The sequence below is a fragment of the Taudactylus pleione genome, unplaced genomic scaffold (assembly GCF_031769625.1).
Source record: "Taudactylus pleione unplaced genomic scaffold, aTauple2 ptg000198l, whole genome shotgun sequence".
Taxonomy (NCBI): Eukaryota; Metazoa; Chordata; class Amphibia; order Anura; family Myobatrachidae; genus Taudactylus; species Taudactylus pleione.
The window spans coordinates 10,866,777-10,882,762 of record NW_028284600.1 but is presented as its reverse complement, the minus strand read 5'-3'; the positions used below and the strand labels follow the sequence as shown (position 1 = coordinate 10,882,762).

At 44.6% G+C, this 15,986-nt stretch overlaps 1 protein-coding gene across 1 annotated transcript in view; it reads left to right on the top strand.

Moving 5' to 3' along the window:
* Nucleotides 1–15,986, top strand: part of LOC148518858 (alpha-2-macroglobulin-like protein 1) — a 208,252-nt gene that overhangs the window by 73,979 nt on the left and 118,287 nt on the right. The window contains exons 10-14 of the mRNA XM_088476975.1: nt 6,863–6,972; nt 7,149–7,307; nt 7,481–7,711; nt 12,092–12,158; nt 15,614–15,759. Coding sequence (XP_088333101.1) covers nt 6,863–6,972; nt 7,149–7,307; nt 7,481–7,711; nt 12,092–12,158; nt 15,614–15,759 — 713 coding nt within the window. The remainder of the gene's footprint in view (nt 1–6,862; nt 6,973–7,148; nt 7,308–7,480; nt 7,712–12,091; nt 12,159–15,613; nt 15,760–15,986) is intronic.

Here is a 15,986-nt window from a genome sequence, read left to right as displayed (position 1 = left end):
GAGAACCAAAACCTGGAGTGGCCGTGGGTGGAGCCCTCCCTCTCCTCTCACCCACAACCCACAGGTCCCAAACCGGCTTTTCAAAAAGCCGAGACTCAAGCCTGCTACACTGCAGACTTTCTCCTGGGGGTTTAGAACACATAAGACAGGAATCTGGGACAAATGTACCTGCCACAGACCACTTTACCAGTGATCCTATCACAATATATATATATATATATATATATATATACACACACATGCACACACACACAGTTTGTTACATTTTCAGGCAAATGTAATTAATGTGGATTGTCATCTAAATATATATAGGCACACACTGAGGACATAAGTAACTATACATACAGTATATATTGACCTGGGAAAACCTTGTATGTATAGGTAGCGGGCGTCTCAGCTCTATTCTCTGCCTCTCACTTCTTCTGGTCTGCAGTTCCCCAGATTGTGACTGTGCAGGGTATAGACAGGATTATAGGTGGGACAGCAAACCCGGGACCCCCACACTTTGTCCCCAACACTTAATATAAAAAATCTGGAGTATAGCATTTAGCTGTGTCAGCTCTGGTCCTTGGTCTCCTCCTTGGCAGCTCAACAGTTTTTACCTGTTACCGTGGCCACTGAGGAGCTGTCACAGTACATCTCATGAGACTGGTACTGTGGCAGCTCCTCAGCGGCCATGGTAACGGGTAATAACAGCTGAGCCGCCGAGGAGGAGACCAAGGACGGGAGCTGACACAGCTAAATGCTGTACTTTTTTATAGTAAGTGTCAGGGACAAGGTGTGGGGGCCCTGGGGTTGCCGCCCCACCTATAATCCTGTCTATACCATGCACAGCCGCAATCTGGGGAACTGCTTCCTCGGATCCTCCCTCCCTGAAAAATCTGGCAACAAAATATAGTCACCATGGCGACCTGACCCCCGGGATTTGTCGAGCCCTGCCTTCTGTAGAACAGCTGAATATGCTGAAATCTGGTACATACAATGGCCATTCGGCTGAATCCAAGAACAGAGTCCCAATCTTTATCTGTCAAAAATTCAAGTGGTCTCTCAAATACCTCAGATCCCATCATCCAATGCAAGCAGCAGACTGGAGTTCATATGGGATATAAGTTTACAGAAGGAAGGGGTCTCCAGTTCTGTGTGGACAGGTATTATAGATATAGGAGGTATACCCCATCTACCTTCCCCCCTTAATTGGAAAATACTCTGAAAACCATCCATAGAGCTAACCTATAGAATCAACCATATGAGACAACCATAAATGGAGTCCTTCCAAAGAATGCAATACAAGGAAACTAAATTTGCCCCATAATGGAAAACAGGGATCAATTCCAGGATCTCTCAGAACCTTAACTGCAGACTGCTAACCCTTACGAATTTGCATCAGGATATTGTTGTCACTTATCGCTCCTGTGGCCATCCGGTTTGCTCCCTGAGCTCAGTTAATGTGTCAACTGTTATTCCTGTGAGACGAAGGCTTTATTGTTTCTGGCCTACTAGGCTACGGCTCACATCTAGCCAGACCCAGAGTACTGCTGTCCTGATCACCTGATCACGATCCAGCCAATCGTTAGCCAGGCTGAGTCATCCGGGACCATCTGACTCTGCTCATCCAATTCTGGACACCATTCGGGGTATATATTCCAGTCTCTGGCTTTCAGTCATAGCCAGTACAATGTCTAGCTCAGTCCTTACTGAGTGAAGCTCAACTGTGCTCAGGTTACATTTGTTTGTTATCCTGCTGCCTAACCTAGTCCTCACTGGGTGAAGCTACTCCTGTATCCTGCATCCAGTTGTTCAGCTAGTGTCTCTCCAAGCAACTGTACCATATTTCAGCCAACTGCACTATTTGTATCCAGTATCCAGATTTCTTATATTTGTATTTAATCTCCATACTCAAGAGCCAGCTATCAGTGAGTTTCTAAGCATCCTGCATGGTTAAAGACTGTGGCTTACCTGCTGTGAGCCTAATCACCATACTCCAGCTACAATCAATTCCGGTGTTTGGTCTGTGTCCTGTTCTGTCATCATTAGAGTGCTCCCAGACTACAGAGAGAACCCAGTTCGAGCCTGGTAAATATTTCTGCCAAGATTTGCTACTCAAGTGTTCTGGACTACAGAACCAAGCAAGAGTGCTTTTATTGTTATTCAGTAACAACACAGTTCAACCTTGTTACTCTACTGCTATACTCTTCTCTGCTACATACATCATACCATCAACAAAACCAACATCCCTGGTGGTCTAGTGGGTATGATCCAGCATCTCTCTGCTGAGACCCAGGTTCGATTCCTGGTCAGGAAAGCATCTATTCACTGGTCAAGAGCTCTCCTCAGGCCTGCCAGCTTTGCCTACACACCTACCACTTCTCAAACAGACATCTATCCGACTCTGGTTTCACTAACAAGCACATGCGTGACAATTGTTACCCTACATCAGTTGGGAACTGTCAAGCTAAAATTGAAGCAGAGTAAATTGCAAACTATCTTGTGCAAGCAGAGCCTTGTCCCTATGCTGTAGTGAACAGACCCACCCTAATGTATGTAAGCTGAGCAGTCAGATAATATAGCCTCATACCCGGGAGTGCTAAGCCTACTCTCTATGGGATCTACACAAAGGTTTAAAGGCCATGAGAGCATGTTTATTACCCCCAAACAAAGGAGGCTATATATTTGGCAATGGAGGAAAAATGGGACTGTAGGAGATAAATTGAAGAATGATGTAGGACATAATGTAATTTAGGTTGTATGATCATCTTTCCCAGCTTCACCTGACCCATAACAGAAAGAGGAAATTCTGCCACACGTGATTTAAGTTTAAGATAATTCAGCTTGGGTTAATTAATAAGAGCAATATATTCTGAAGCCTTATGCGTGATCTGAAATTCAAGATATTTAGATTGATTGTGCCATCTTAGCAATGGTGACTAGCAAGGGAGATACCCTACTTAGTATCCTTACCAAGGGTAAAACAGTCTGTGACAAACCCATTAAAACAGACCCGAGCTGCAGGACAAGAGTAAAAAAGTTGTTGCCATTGGATAAACCAATAGTTAACCCCAAACAGAGTCTCATCAAGGTCAAATGCCTTGGCCACATCCAAGGACACAACCAAAACATCCTCCATCCCCACATGATCAAGCTGCAAATAAGTATAGAAACTATATAGATGAATTGATTATTATTGAAATGATGGACTACAATTTTAGCTAAAATGTTGACATCAGTACACAGCAAAGAAATTGGGTGGCATGAAAAAGTGTAATGGGGATCCTTGCCATGTTTAGGGACAAACACTATCAGTTATTTAGCCATAGATGGAGAGGGGGATTGGGACATCAACAATGCAGAAAGACATCCAGCAATTTGGGAACAGTGAAGCTTAAGGGGAACTTATTCAGGAAGGCTGTACATTCCCAAAGCCTTACCAGTAAGAAATTATTAAATAATGTCATCCCCCCAAAGTTGGGATAGTTCAAATAACTCCTACAAGATTTAGCCAATAAAGAACCTAAATCAGAAATAACAAATCTGTAAGCCATATACCTTATCAGAAATATGAATGAAAGGCAACAGCAATCGAGTGTGTATTAATGTGAGTATCCTCCTCTGCATTTAGCAATCTGTGCACAGTTGGGAAAGTAGAGGTAGCTCTAGCCATAAATGCCATGGATCTTCCTACCCTGTCTGCCTATATATAATGGTCATGATCAGAAAGAAAGTCTATATTTTGATTGATCCTTGAGAAAATCAGTCCACTAATTAGCCACTATCAGTCGAGAGGCAACTGGCAATATATGTCTCCCAGGACCAATTACCACTGCTCCAACTCAACCTACTGAGTCTGAGTCTGTGTAAAAAAGGCTCAGATGCAGCATCTGTAACCTTTTTTTCACATCAAGTTCTTTTGTGCTTCATCTGCGACTTTGTATGTGTGCAAAACCAAATCCTATGCCATTAAAGTCAGAGTCTAGCATATCATGTACACTGTGAGTGGCTTCTTGCTACATCTGCAATGTAACTGAGATGCAAAATTTAAACAAAAATATTGTAAGCTACTTTCCCTGGAGTGTCTCCGTACAGCATACCGACAACCAGTAATTGAGGACACATCTGTGGTTTTGTCACTTCAATGTAGTTGTTTTATCAGTGCAAATGCAAATATAGTTTGGGTGAATAAGATGCTCGGTGTGGACCCTGGAGTTTAGAGTGGGTCTATTTGTTGTGTATTGAAATATAGGGGTATATTTACTAATGTGGAGTAATATCAGAATCTAGATATTATCTTCTAGAAGGTGCTAGTTAAATGTTAAGTAGAATCTGAATGGTTGTCATGGACAACATCTACAATTCTAAAAACTTTCACTTTAGTAAATATACCCCATAGTGTAGGAGGACTTGTCTGTAATTGTTAATTGTAGGACTTACAGGGTTACCATATTGTTATATGTTTGTACGAGGAACAATCTAATATTAGACTTTTGGCAACAATATGTGTTAGGTCTGCAAATCAATAAGCCAGTAGAATTGTATTCCAAGGTAATCTACTAATGAAAATAATGCCTCCATAATACAATTTAGAAATGTGATATAATAATTGGTAAATTAGGTCTTCACACAGTGGAGCCATCCAATCAAGAAATCAGATGACACATAATGAGGTGGCATCTTGATCAAGGTTCCAACCTGCCCTTGACTATCAGGATTGCACTCACATTTTTTATTATACAAATCTGCATATTTATCTAATATTATCTATCTATCTATCTATCTATCTAGAGGTGAGGAAGGGGAATGTGTTACTAGAGGTTTGAGGGAGGGATTGTATTTCTACACAGGTAAGGAAGGTGAATGTTAAATGTGTTATAAAATTGCGAGGGAGGAAAATGTGTTACCACAGAGGTGAGTGAGGATAATGTGTTACTACAGAGGTGAGGGAGTGGAATGTGTTAGTACTCAGGTGAGGGAGGGTACTGTCTTACTAAAGCAGTGATGCATTATTATTATAGAGGTGAAGGATTAATGTGTTACTGGAGTGTTGAGATGGAAATGGAAACAGTAACTATCTGAGGTCTACCTGGGTGAAACCGGGTACATCAGCTATCCTATAATAATCTCTTGCACCCTTGACTCTTTAGATATAATGCATATCAGTAAAACTATTTAGATGTGTATATAACCTTCCCCATATAGATCTTGTCTCATTCCACTGCCATGATGTAGTTGTTAAGTTGAGGGTTCCTCTCCACCATATGCCAGGGTCCAATAGGTATAGATGCCGCTCACATTGTCCACTGCATGACCAGGTTTACTGGTGCAGTATTGGGAGGCAGATCTGACCGATGTTGTAGATATGTCATGAAAACCAGGAACTAGGTTTAAGCCCATGAGGAGGACATGATGTGGAAGTATCAGCCAGGTATATCTGCAGGCTTTATGAGGCCTAGCACTGAGAACAGTAGAGGAGTGAATACAGTACGATACTCAGCTTATATAGGAAAAAATAGTCCTCACTGACATAAGGAGCTCAAAATTGGTCAACAGCACAGGCAGTTAAAAACTATTGATTATAGGTGCAGATAAGAATTTGGAACTGGGATGAGATCAGATATACAGTATATCAAATTCAGGGTCTGATTCAGCACAGATTGCAAGACTGCACATGCATGCACGAACCGCTGCAAAATTATGCATATGAATGCTATTGCATTCATCGCCCACCACTAAATAAAGCCGATCCCTTCCCTTTACTCACATCTGCAATAGATAGCAAGACAGCAAAAACATTGGTAACATCGAGAACCATGGAACCCATATGCACAGTTATGGTAGACCTGACCTCACTCACAAACTGCTAAACTTCCTGTCAGTATCTACTGTAGTACTCAGACTGCGTATGCTGTCGCAGGGGCTTAATTATGCATGCCCCTATAACGGCGTTGAAGCGCATTAGCACGTCTGCATTTCTCTAACCACCCCCCCTGTCACCACTCCCAAACTGTCACTTCCTGTCAATCAGTGTGACATGGGACTGCGTGTTCACTGCGATCGCTTCCTGATCACATCGGCCGGTTCGCGCACATGCACTGTGATGCATGCGGAGAACGCACCAATCAGCCGATTGCGAGCAAATTCTCATCTACGTTCCTTGCCACAGACAGAGGGCCTGATTCAGACCAGGTTGCAAGCGCTGAGCGCTCACAACCGTGTCGATGGTGGCCCACAGCGCATGTGCACGACGGAGCCGGCTCCATCGTGTGCATGCGCGAGACCTGGCTAGCGATGGGCAATCCGTCACTCTGGGTCTTGCACCAAAGGGGGCGAGCTGTCGATGTTGAGTGACAGCTCTCCCCCTTTGGTGGGAGGGCCGGGGGGGTGGCTGCCCAAACGGAGGCATTCCCATGAGAACGCCTGCCATTTGAGGGCGGCCCCACTGTCATCACAAGTGATGTCAGTGGGAGAGCTTCCAGCTCTGTTTGAGCCGAAAGCTCTCTGGGGCTTGCGGCCATGAGACCCTACCACAAGAGTCTCATCGCAAGCCCGATGGTCACGTGGTCTTGACTATCGCGACCATCATCATGGCCACTCGCTATAGCTGTAGGTGGTCACCCACAGCTATGCGAGCGGCCAGGAGGCCGCTCCCCCCCCAAAAAAAGCCGGTCCTGATTCAGAGCGAGCGCTCTGTCAGAGCGAGCGGCTCTGCATCAGGCCCAGAGCCCACTGAAGATGTGGATACAAAGCCACCCACCCTAACTCAACAGTTTTAAAAATGTTAAGCTCTTGTTTGTATAGTACATGCCAATCCAATTATGTATGTTAGGCTGTGATGTTACTCTCATACGTAATTTTTTTTTCCCTTATGCAGGTATTCATTTGCTAACAGAAAGTCAAACTTCTGTATCTGCTGTAATACACCGGGTGTCTTTTGTTGATACTGACAGAACCTATAAGTGTGGGATCGCATACAGGGGATTGGTAAGTTATATACAGCTATATCAATGTACAATACATTCTCATTGTCATTATCTTTTCTTTTTTACTAAATGTACACTAGATATGGCATAAAGTATACTCTAGGTCAAACTTAGAGTTCATCATTATCATTAATTAGATTTTTTTTTATTTATATGTATTTTTTTATTTAATTTTAGCTTAAGGCAGTGGATGCTGGTGATAACCCTATACCAGACATTAAAGTTTATCTTCAAAGTAGAGATGGTTCAGTCAATCAAACCTTACTGACCAATGAGGATGGTCTAGCTTCCTTTACACTGAACACAACAAGATGGAACGGTACCATATCAATGACGGTGAGCAACCAAGAAGCATTAGCATTAGCATACATTTTACTCAACCAGACCATAACAAACTTTTTTTTTTGTCATTTTTATTTTCCTAGTTACTTTAGTTTCATGCATTAAGAACATTGTACTAACATTTCCTTCTCATGTCTTTACAAATACTTTATATCTTTATTTCTAAGGCAAAAACAAACTTGGGGAGCTCACCATATATTTATGGCAGAATTATTGGAGAGTATGGAATTGCGTACCTGTCTCTTAACCCCTTCTACTCTCGAAGCAATAGCTTTCTGAAACTTCACTCCCTGAATAGAATTCTTCCATGTGAGGGGCAAGAGGAGGCACAAGTGGAATATATCATTAGACACACAGAGCTGGAAAAGGAGGCCAAGAACATACATCTGCATTATCTGGTGAGGACCTTCTTGTGTTATGTCTATATTTAAATGAGCATTAAGAATGTATCCTTTTAATAATCCTGTAAGCAAATGGAGCACTAGTATCACTAGTGTCATGTTAATCTCACCTAGGGGCCGATTTAACAATCGCCATATTATTGCCACAATAAGTGTCATTTATTATTTCTGCAACTTGTGACAAAGTATTTAGGGAAAACTTGTTAAATATGTCTTGCCAGGTCACTTGATTTAACTGCGGGGAATGGGCCCAGCAAAGCAACTGCGCATACAGGGCCTGATTCAGAGCCGGACGCTCTGAATCAGGACTTTTTTTTTTTGTGCGGGCCTCCTGGTCGCTCGCATAGCTGTGGGTGACCACCCACAGCTATTGCGAGCGGCCAGGTGATGGTCGTGATGGTCAAGACCATCGCGACCATCTGGCTTGCGATGAGACCCTTATGGTAGGGTCTCATGGCCGCAAGCCCCAGTGGACTTCCTGTTCTAATAGAGCAGGAAGTCTGCCTACTCCCATCCCAAGTGATGTCAGTAGGGCCGCCCACAAACGGCAGGCGTTACTGTAGGAACACCTCCGTTTGCCCAGCCACCCCCTCTCCCCGCCTTCCAAATGGGGTGAGCTGTCAATCACCATTGACAGCCGCCCCTTTTAAATGTGAGCACTGGAGCGAGTGCTTTTTGCACTCACTCCGGGACTCGGGCACGCCGCGCATGCGCACTGGCCCACCATTGACCCGCTTGCGAGCGGGTCTAAATCAGGCCCACAGTACTGTATGTGGCCATCAGGATGTACATGTACTTGTGTTAAACAAAATGCAAAAAGTTAGCCTCTAGGCTAGCATGGGATAATGAAACATGTTCCTGAAAGTTAAGCTTTTCAGAACTTGGTAAAGGTAGCTTTTTTCACAGTCCCCAAACAAACCTATAAGAGCTGAATTTGTGAACATGAAGAAGGGAGCTGCTAATGACTGGAACCCTTAGGTAAGTGACCCCAATGCTCAAAGCTGCGTCTATTCTCTGAAAAATGGCTGATTGACAGCTGTAATCGATCACATTAGTGAGAAGATACAGGCGAGCACCCTGCCTGAGTTAGAAACCTTGATACAGAAGCAGATCCTCCTACATACTGTGCACTTTGGGAAGTCATTCAGTAATATAAGGATGAATAATTAGAATGCAGATACTCTCCAGATAATCAATGATAGTATAAGACAATTAAAGAACATTCTGGGATATCATCTCTTGCCATGATTGTCTTTACCCAGAAAAGAGAGTAGAAAATAAAATAATAATAATAATAATACACTAGGGATAAGAGGAAGCCCTGTCCTCTAAAATCTTAGTGCTATTAGACAGATAGGGCCTTGGCCATCTGCCTCTACCCCAATACCCACCACCAGTAGCTCTACCACAAGCTACTCTATATAAGTAAAGTGGGCTGACCCATGTCCCTCCTCACCTCTAACCACTCCTGTCACTTAGTTCATCTGTACCCACCCCACCTCCATCTCTCTATCACTTCAACTACCCCTGTCACTCAGTCTGGTTGGGCCCACCCTACCTCATGCTTTCCTCATCTTTATCAACCAGTATGACTATGCCCAGTCACCTCACTACCTCTAAAATGCTTTTTGTCCATGTCACTCAGTCAGCTGTGCCCTACTCATCTCCCTCTCTCCTCAAATCCTTCTGGACCTTTCAATCAGTCTGGCTGTTCCTGCCCCACATCTCTCCTCACTGGCCAACTGTAATGTGTTGCACATGCACTTATGGTGACGTGTGCCTGCATGGTGATACACACTCCAATGTGGTTTGGGGCATGCTCACTATCCTAAACAGCCACAAGAAAAGGAGGTAATAAAATTGCACAAACAGTAGTAGAAATTGGAGTAGATAATGAACAGAGGCCCTGAGTCAGAGCCGCTCGCTCTGAATCAGGGCCGGGCTATTTTTTTGACCACCCACAGCTATAGCAAGCGGCCAGGAAGATGGTCGCGATGGTCAAGACCATCGCGACCAACGGGCTTGCGATGAGACCCTTGTGGTAGGGTCTCATTGCCGCAAGCCCCAGAGAGATTTCGGCTCTAACAGATCCGAAATCTCTCCCACTGACATCACTCGTGATGTCAGTGGAGCCGCCCCCAAATGGAGGCGTTCACATGGGAACGCCTCCGTTTGGGCAGCCACGCCCCCGGCTCACCCACCAAAGGGGGCGTGCTGTCACTCAACATCAACAGCACGCCCCCTTTGGTACGAGACCCGGAGCGACGGATTGCCCGACGCTATCCGGATCTCGCGCATGCACACGACAGAGCCGGCTCCGTCGTGCGCATGTGCACTGGCCCACCATCGACCCGGTTACGAGCGCACAGCACTTGCGACCGGGTCAGAATCAGGCCCAGAGTGAAGAATAGGGGAGAATACAGGAACACAGTCAGGAAGAATAGGGGCAACTATAGGGGGAGGCGTGATAAATAGGGGGACATGGGGGAATAGTGGGACTGGGAATAATAGGGGTCAACTGGAGGAATAGCTGGAGATGGGAGGAATAGGGGCAAGAATATGGGGAAATAGGAGGAATTGGGGAGATGGAAATAATAGGGAAATTAATAACGGGAGACCAGAGAGGGGAAAATTAGGGGGAGAGGGGAGGAAGAATATGGGGCAATGTGAGAAACAGGGGGAGAGATAAGAAGGTGGGAGGAGAGAGATGAAAACAGAATTCCAAATGACTAGTTTTATATAGAGAGCACTTTCCTCACAAAGGGCTTTACAATTGCATATTACAAAACACAATATTCAGAATAAACTTTATTATAAACAGACTACAGAAAAGAGAGCACTAAGGGGTATTTATTAAATTATTGAGTAAACAAGTAAGTGTTGGACTGTGAGAATAAAGGAGTTCCAGAGAGTTGGACCAACAAGGCTAAAAAGCTGGACCCCCAAATTAATTAAGAGAGATACCAGGTTCTGCTAATGGTCCATCATGTGCATATGAAAGTAAGTGAATGGGGATGTAAGGAATCAGAATTTGCTTCAGGTACAGTACCTGGGTCCCTGGTTATGTATAACTTTGAAAGTCAGTAACCAATCGTGAAATAAACTCACAATCTTCCAAGCAGCTATTGAAAGGATTAGAGAATGGGCATCATGTGGCAGGGACATGGCTGGTTTATTAACAGCATGCAATCCTTTTGCTCGGAGAACCAGGTAGAGTGCATTCAGTACTCCGAAAGTGATTATACAAATGCAGTTATGAGTGGAAGTCGAGGGAATTAAGAGCTTGACTCTGGCCAAATTTCCTCAGATGAAAGAATGATAATTTGATCATGGCTAACATCTGATGTTTAAATGTCAAGCCACTATCCAGAACAACATGAAGATTCTGCACAAGCTTAGTGTTTTGCAACTGTGGGTCTCATTCAGACCCGCTCGCGAGCACAGGACGCTCGCTAGCGCGTCGATGGTACCCAAATGCGCATGCGCACGACGGAGGGAGCTCCGTCGTGCGCATGCGCGAGACCCGGATAGCGACAGCCAAGCTGTCGCTCCGGGTCTCGCACCAAAGGGGGCGTGCTGTCAATGGTGAGTGACAGCACGCCCCCTTTGGTGGGCGGGCCGGGGGCGTGGCTGCCAGTCAGAGGCGTTCCCATGGGAGCGCCTACCGTCTGGGGCCGGCCCCACTGACATCACTAGTGATGTCAGTGGGAGTGAGTTTGGCTCTGATAGAGCCAAAATCACTCCAGGGCTTGCGGCAGCGAGACCCTACCGCAGGGTCTTGTCGCAAGCCCGATGGTCGTGATGGTCTTGACCATCGCGACCTTCATCATGGATGCTCGCATAAGCTGTGGGTGGTAACCCACAGCTATGCGAGCGTCCAAAAGGCCGCTCCAAATTTAAATAGGATGGCCCTGATTCAGAGCGAGCGCTCTGGTCAGAGCGTCCGGCTCTGAATCAGGGCCTCTGTACCCCCAAGTTGGTAGGCTACATTGTAGTAATGTCATTTGATGGTGAACTCCTTTCATAAGACCCTTTGTTTTATGGTGATTGAGTCGTAACCAAATGGAATTCATTTATATTATGCAAGAACTAAATTGTATAGTATACAAAGGACATCCACCGTAATAACAGACTACTGTAGCTCAAATACTGTACTGCACAGCACAATAAATAATTACTATTTATGAATGATATGACAGCAACTAAAATGTACCTATTTATACAATCAGTATTGTTGTTAAGATGAAAATTAATTAATGATTATCAAAGCTGATATTTTATGCGTGTGTGCATATATATATATATATATATATATATATATATATATATATATATGGTATACATCTTATTTCAATATATTTCAATATATTTCTATAGGTGACTTCCAAAGGCACTATACATGATTCTGGGTCTTTAGAGATCAACATTGAAAATAGTAACGAAGGTAAAGTATTTAAATGCACAACTCTGCAAAGGAATTTGTCTCCTGGATTATGTTCCATAATTAAAGATGAAAAATAAATCTGACAGGTCTACAACTCTCCAAATGTGTTTGTGCTGAAACTAAATACTGGCGCCGAAATCCTCACAGGTCAGGATCCCGGCACTAGTATCCCGACCGTTGGCATCCTGAAGGTAAGTATCGGGGTGTTAAGGGGAGGGTAGCATTAGCTAGCAGGGTTAGGCACTAGAGGTGGGTTAGGCACCGGTTTAGGATTAGGGTGTGGGTAGGGGGAAGTTAAGTTTAGGCACTATGGGGGAGGTTAAGGTTAGGCACCAGGGAGGGTTAGGGCAGGGGCGCAGAGAGGGGGGAGCAGGTACAAATTACTTACCTGGGCCCAGGCTTGCTGGAGGGGCCTGGGTCCGGCACCACTCCCTCCTCCCTCTTAAATCACAGAAGCCCAGCACACACTGCTGTGTGCTGGGCTGCACTGGGAGACTGCTCGCAGCTGCTAAAGCAGCGCCCTCTCCCCAGTGTGCAGCTCCGCTTGGCGGCGTGCAAATTTTTTTTCCTCTAAGGTGGCATGGCCACGCCTTCCACGATTAGTTCATGTCACCTGGGCCCGGCACAGCTGTTGGCGAGCCTGGGTTAGGGTTAGAAAACTACTCACCGTGACTTCCTATGGGTGCCGGGATTCTGGATGTTGGGATGCCGCTGTCTGTATTCTGACCAGCGGCATCCCGACAGCCGGGATATCATACCCATCCCTTCACAAGGAATGGGAGTGCACAAACAGGTGGTGCACTGCAAAACTGTGCTGCCGAATATGTGATGGATCTTAGTAATATGAGGCCTACTCATTAAGGTTAATAAGTCAGTCTTACAGTACATGAGGAAACGGCATGTTTTGTTTTAAGCAATGGACCTATTCACCACTGCTACCAAGCAGGAGATATCGCTGATATTTCTTGTGCACAGCACAGTCCTAGTGTTGCACACCGCCCCCATACACGAGTATGGAGATATAAATTCATCAAGATCTGAAAACTGAAACTTTGGTACTTGTGTACTTTACAGACTCATTGCAGAGAGAACCCAATGAATGTTTTAAATGGTATTTGTGTACTTTACGTACACAAGTACCGAAAGTTGTCCCCACCTAAAGAAGAAAGTTGGCTCCTCGCGGGCTTACCACAAGGTTATATTCCCCCTCTATGCCCACTTGGATGGTAGGGAATGACGCTGGACTCTGGCTGATGACGTCAGGGTCCTCTCCGTGAATGGGATTTAGACATTACACATGATTGATAATAGTAATGAGTGTAGGACACTTGGGTTCTCTCTGCAATGAGTCCGTAAAGTACACAAGTACCGAAACCTTTCAGAGCTTTACTGATTGAATTAGCACCATCTTCAGATGGTTTAAGTTTGCTGAGTCCTGGTCCTTCCTATTGGAGGATTGCAAAATGTCATCCATACAGATCCCTCCACCTCCTCCGACTCTCACTGTGTACATGTGTGAGGTCACCCATGAACAGAAACAATATTTGGCAGTATAATATGTTGCCGCTAGTACTAACAGTAGCAGTTTTACTGAATTAGCAAGACAGCTGCTTTTTAGAGCAGCTGTCCCAGAATGCAGCAATACTGAATTGCTCTAGTTTATTGGTTTGTTATAGAAAGTCACAGAGTTAGGAGCTTACTTTGAGTAGGTCACGTGTGACATACAGACATATCAACTCGCAACAATATATTGTGTTTTCCTATGAGAGACACATAGAACTGTGATGATTTTGCACAAATTTGTTGAATTTATTTTATCTTGAAAGCCTAAAAAATTCACAGTAAAAAAAAATAGACTCAAACGTCTACAACATTATCTACAACCCGCACATGTATTACTTCTACATGATTATAACAAACTAGGTGCAAACTGGCAGGTGTTTATTGTACATCACAGTTATACTGTGTAAATAGCGTTAGGTACAGGAGGCCGGCGGTCAGAATCCAGACACCGGCATCCCAACAGGTTTAGGATACCGACACCTGTCATAAGTGTCCTAACGCTCCCCCTCTCCCTACACCTAACTCTAACCCTCCTTCCCCGCCACCTAAACCTAACCCTCCCCCCTAGTGCTTAACTCTAACCCTCCCCCTAACCCCAGTACTTACCGTTGGGATGTCGGCACTGGTATTCTCACTGGTATTGGGATTCTGGCAACAGCATTCTGAGTGCTGGCATCCTGACAGCTAAGATTATGACTACAGCTCTGTAAAATAGATATATCTCAAGGGGTTGGGTACGGGATACCAGGACTCGGGATCCGAGCAGCCAGAATCCCAATGCCGGCATCCTTACCCTGGAAGGATACCAACACCTATCGGTAAGTATTCTAACCTTACCCCTAACCCTCCCTCCCTGATGTCTAAACCTAACCCTCTTCCCCGCAGCCTAAGCCTCCCCATAACCCCACTACTTACCATCAGGATGCAGACTGTCGGGATGCTGGCACCGGGATTCTGACTGGTGTTGAGATTCTGGTGCAGGTATTCTGAGTGCCAGCACCCTGACTGCTGGGATTTAAACTACATCCAATCTCAAGTAATACATTGCTATATAAAGCACAACAGAGAGCTCTAATTGTAGCTGTATCTCAGGGGCTAGTAGTCATTTGTCAAAGCAAGAGCTCATCAGCCCAATATCCTCCTTTCCCTACTTTACATCTGCTTACGGGCTTATATCTCTTTACACTACCACTAACCTACCATTTATCAATTAATACAGTATACTGTGAACAAACAATATGAACAAGGAAATGAGGGCCTAATTCAGACCCGCTCGCGAGAGCAAAGCGCTCGCAAGCGGGTCGATGTTAGGCCAGTGCACATGCGCACGACGGAGGCGGCTCCGTCGTGCGCATGCGCGAGACCCGGATAGCGGCGGGCGAGCCGTCGCTGTGGTTCTCGCTACAAAGGGGGTGTGCTGTTGATGATGAGTGACAGCACGCCCCCTTTGGTGGGCGTGCCGGGGGCGTGGCTGGCCAGACGGAGGTGTTCACTGACTTCACAAATAATGTCAGCGGGAGTGCTTTCGGCTCTGATAGAGCCAAAAGCACTCCAGGGCTTGCGGCAATGAGACCCTACCACAAGGTCACCCACAGCTATGCGAGCAGCCAGGAGGCCGCTCTAAAAATTAAGAGGGAGAGCCCTGATTCAGAGCGAGCACTTCCATAGCCTGCAACCCTGCCCATTGTTCATCTTCTGCACTAAAATTATGTCTTCATATTTAACAAAGTAATAATGTTTTTCCCCACAACAGGATTCCATGATTGTTAGTACATGACAGAGGGGACATTTCTTAGTAACTGTCTCAGAGTGAAGATTCCTATAATATTTTCCTGTATAAACAGAATTATGTTTTTTTTTTCTTGAACCTTTTTGTTGTCTGTCTCTCACAGATCTTCATGGTCAGACCACCTTAAAGCTGTCTTTGAATGCAGGGACATCTTCAAATCTTTTTGTAATTTTGTACATGTTACTACCTAATGGAGAGATTTTGGCTGATTCTGCAAAATTCAAAATTGCAATATGTTTAAAAAATCAGGTGAATTGTCTGACAAAGTTATTGCTTTTTTTTTTTTACAATATTTGAAATGCTTACAATAAAAACGTCATGTATAAGGCATCTATATATACTGAATACATTAAATTAAGTCATTATTATTTTGTAGTGATAAAGAGCTATTGGCTTTTACAATTCACTGCTACTCAGGCAAAGAAAATTAGTGTTTGCACGTTCACTATGAGTTTTTGCACATTTGTACTAAACAT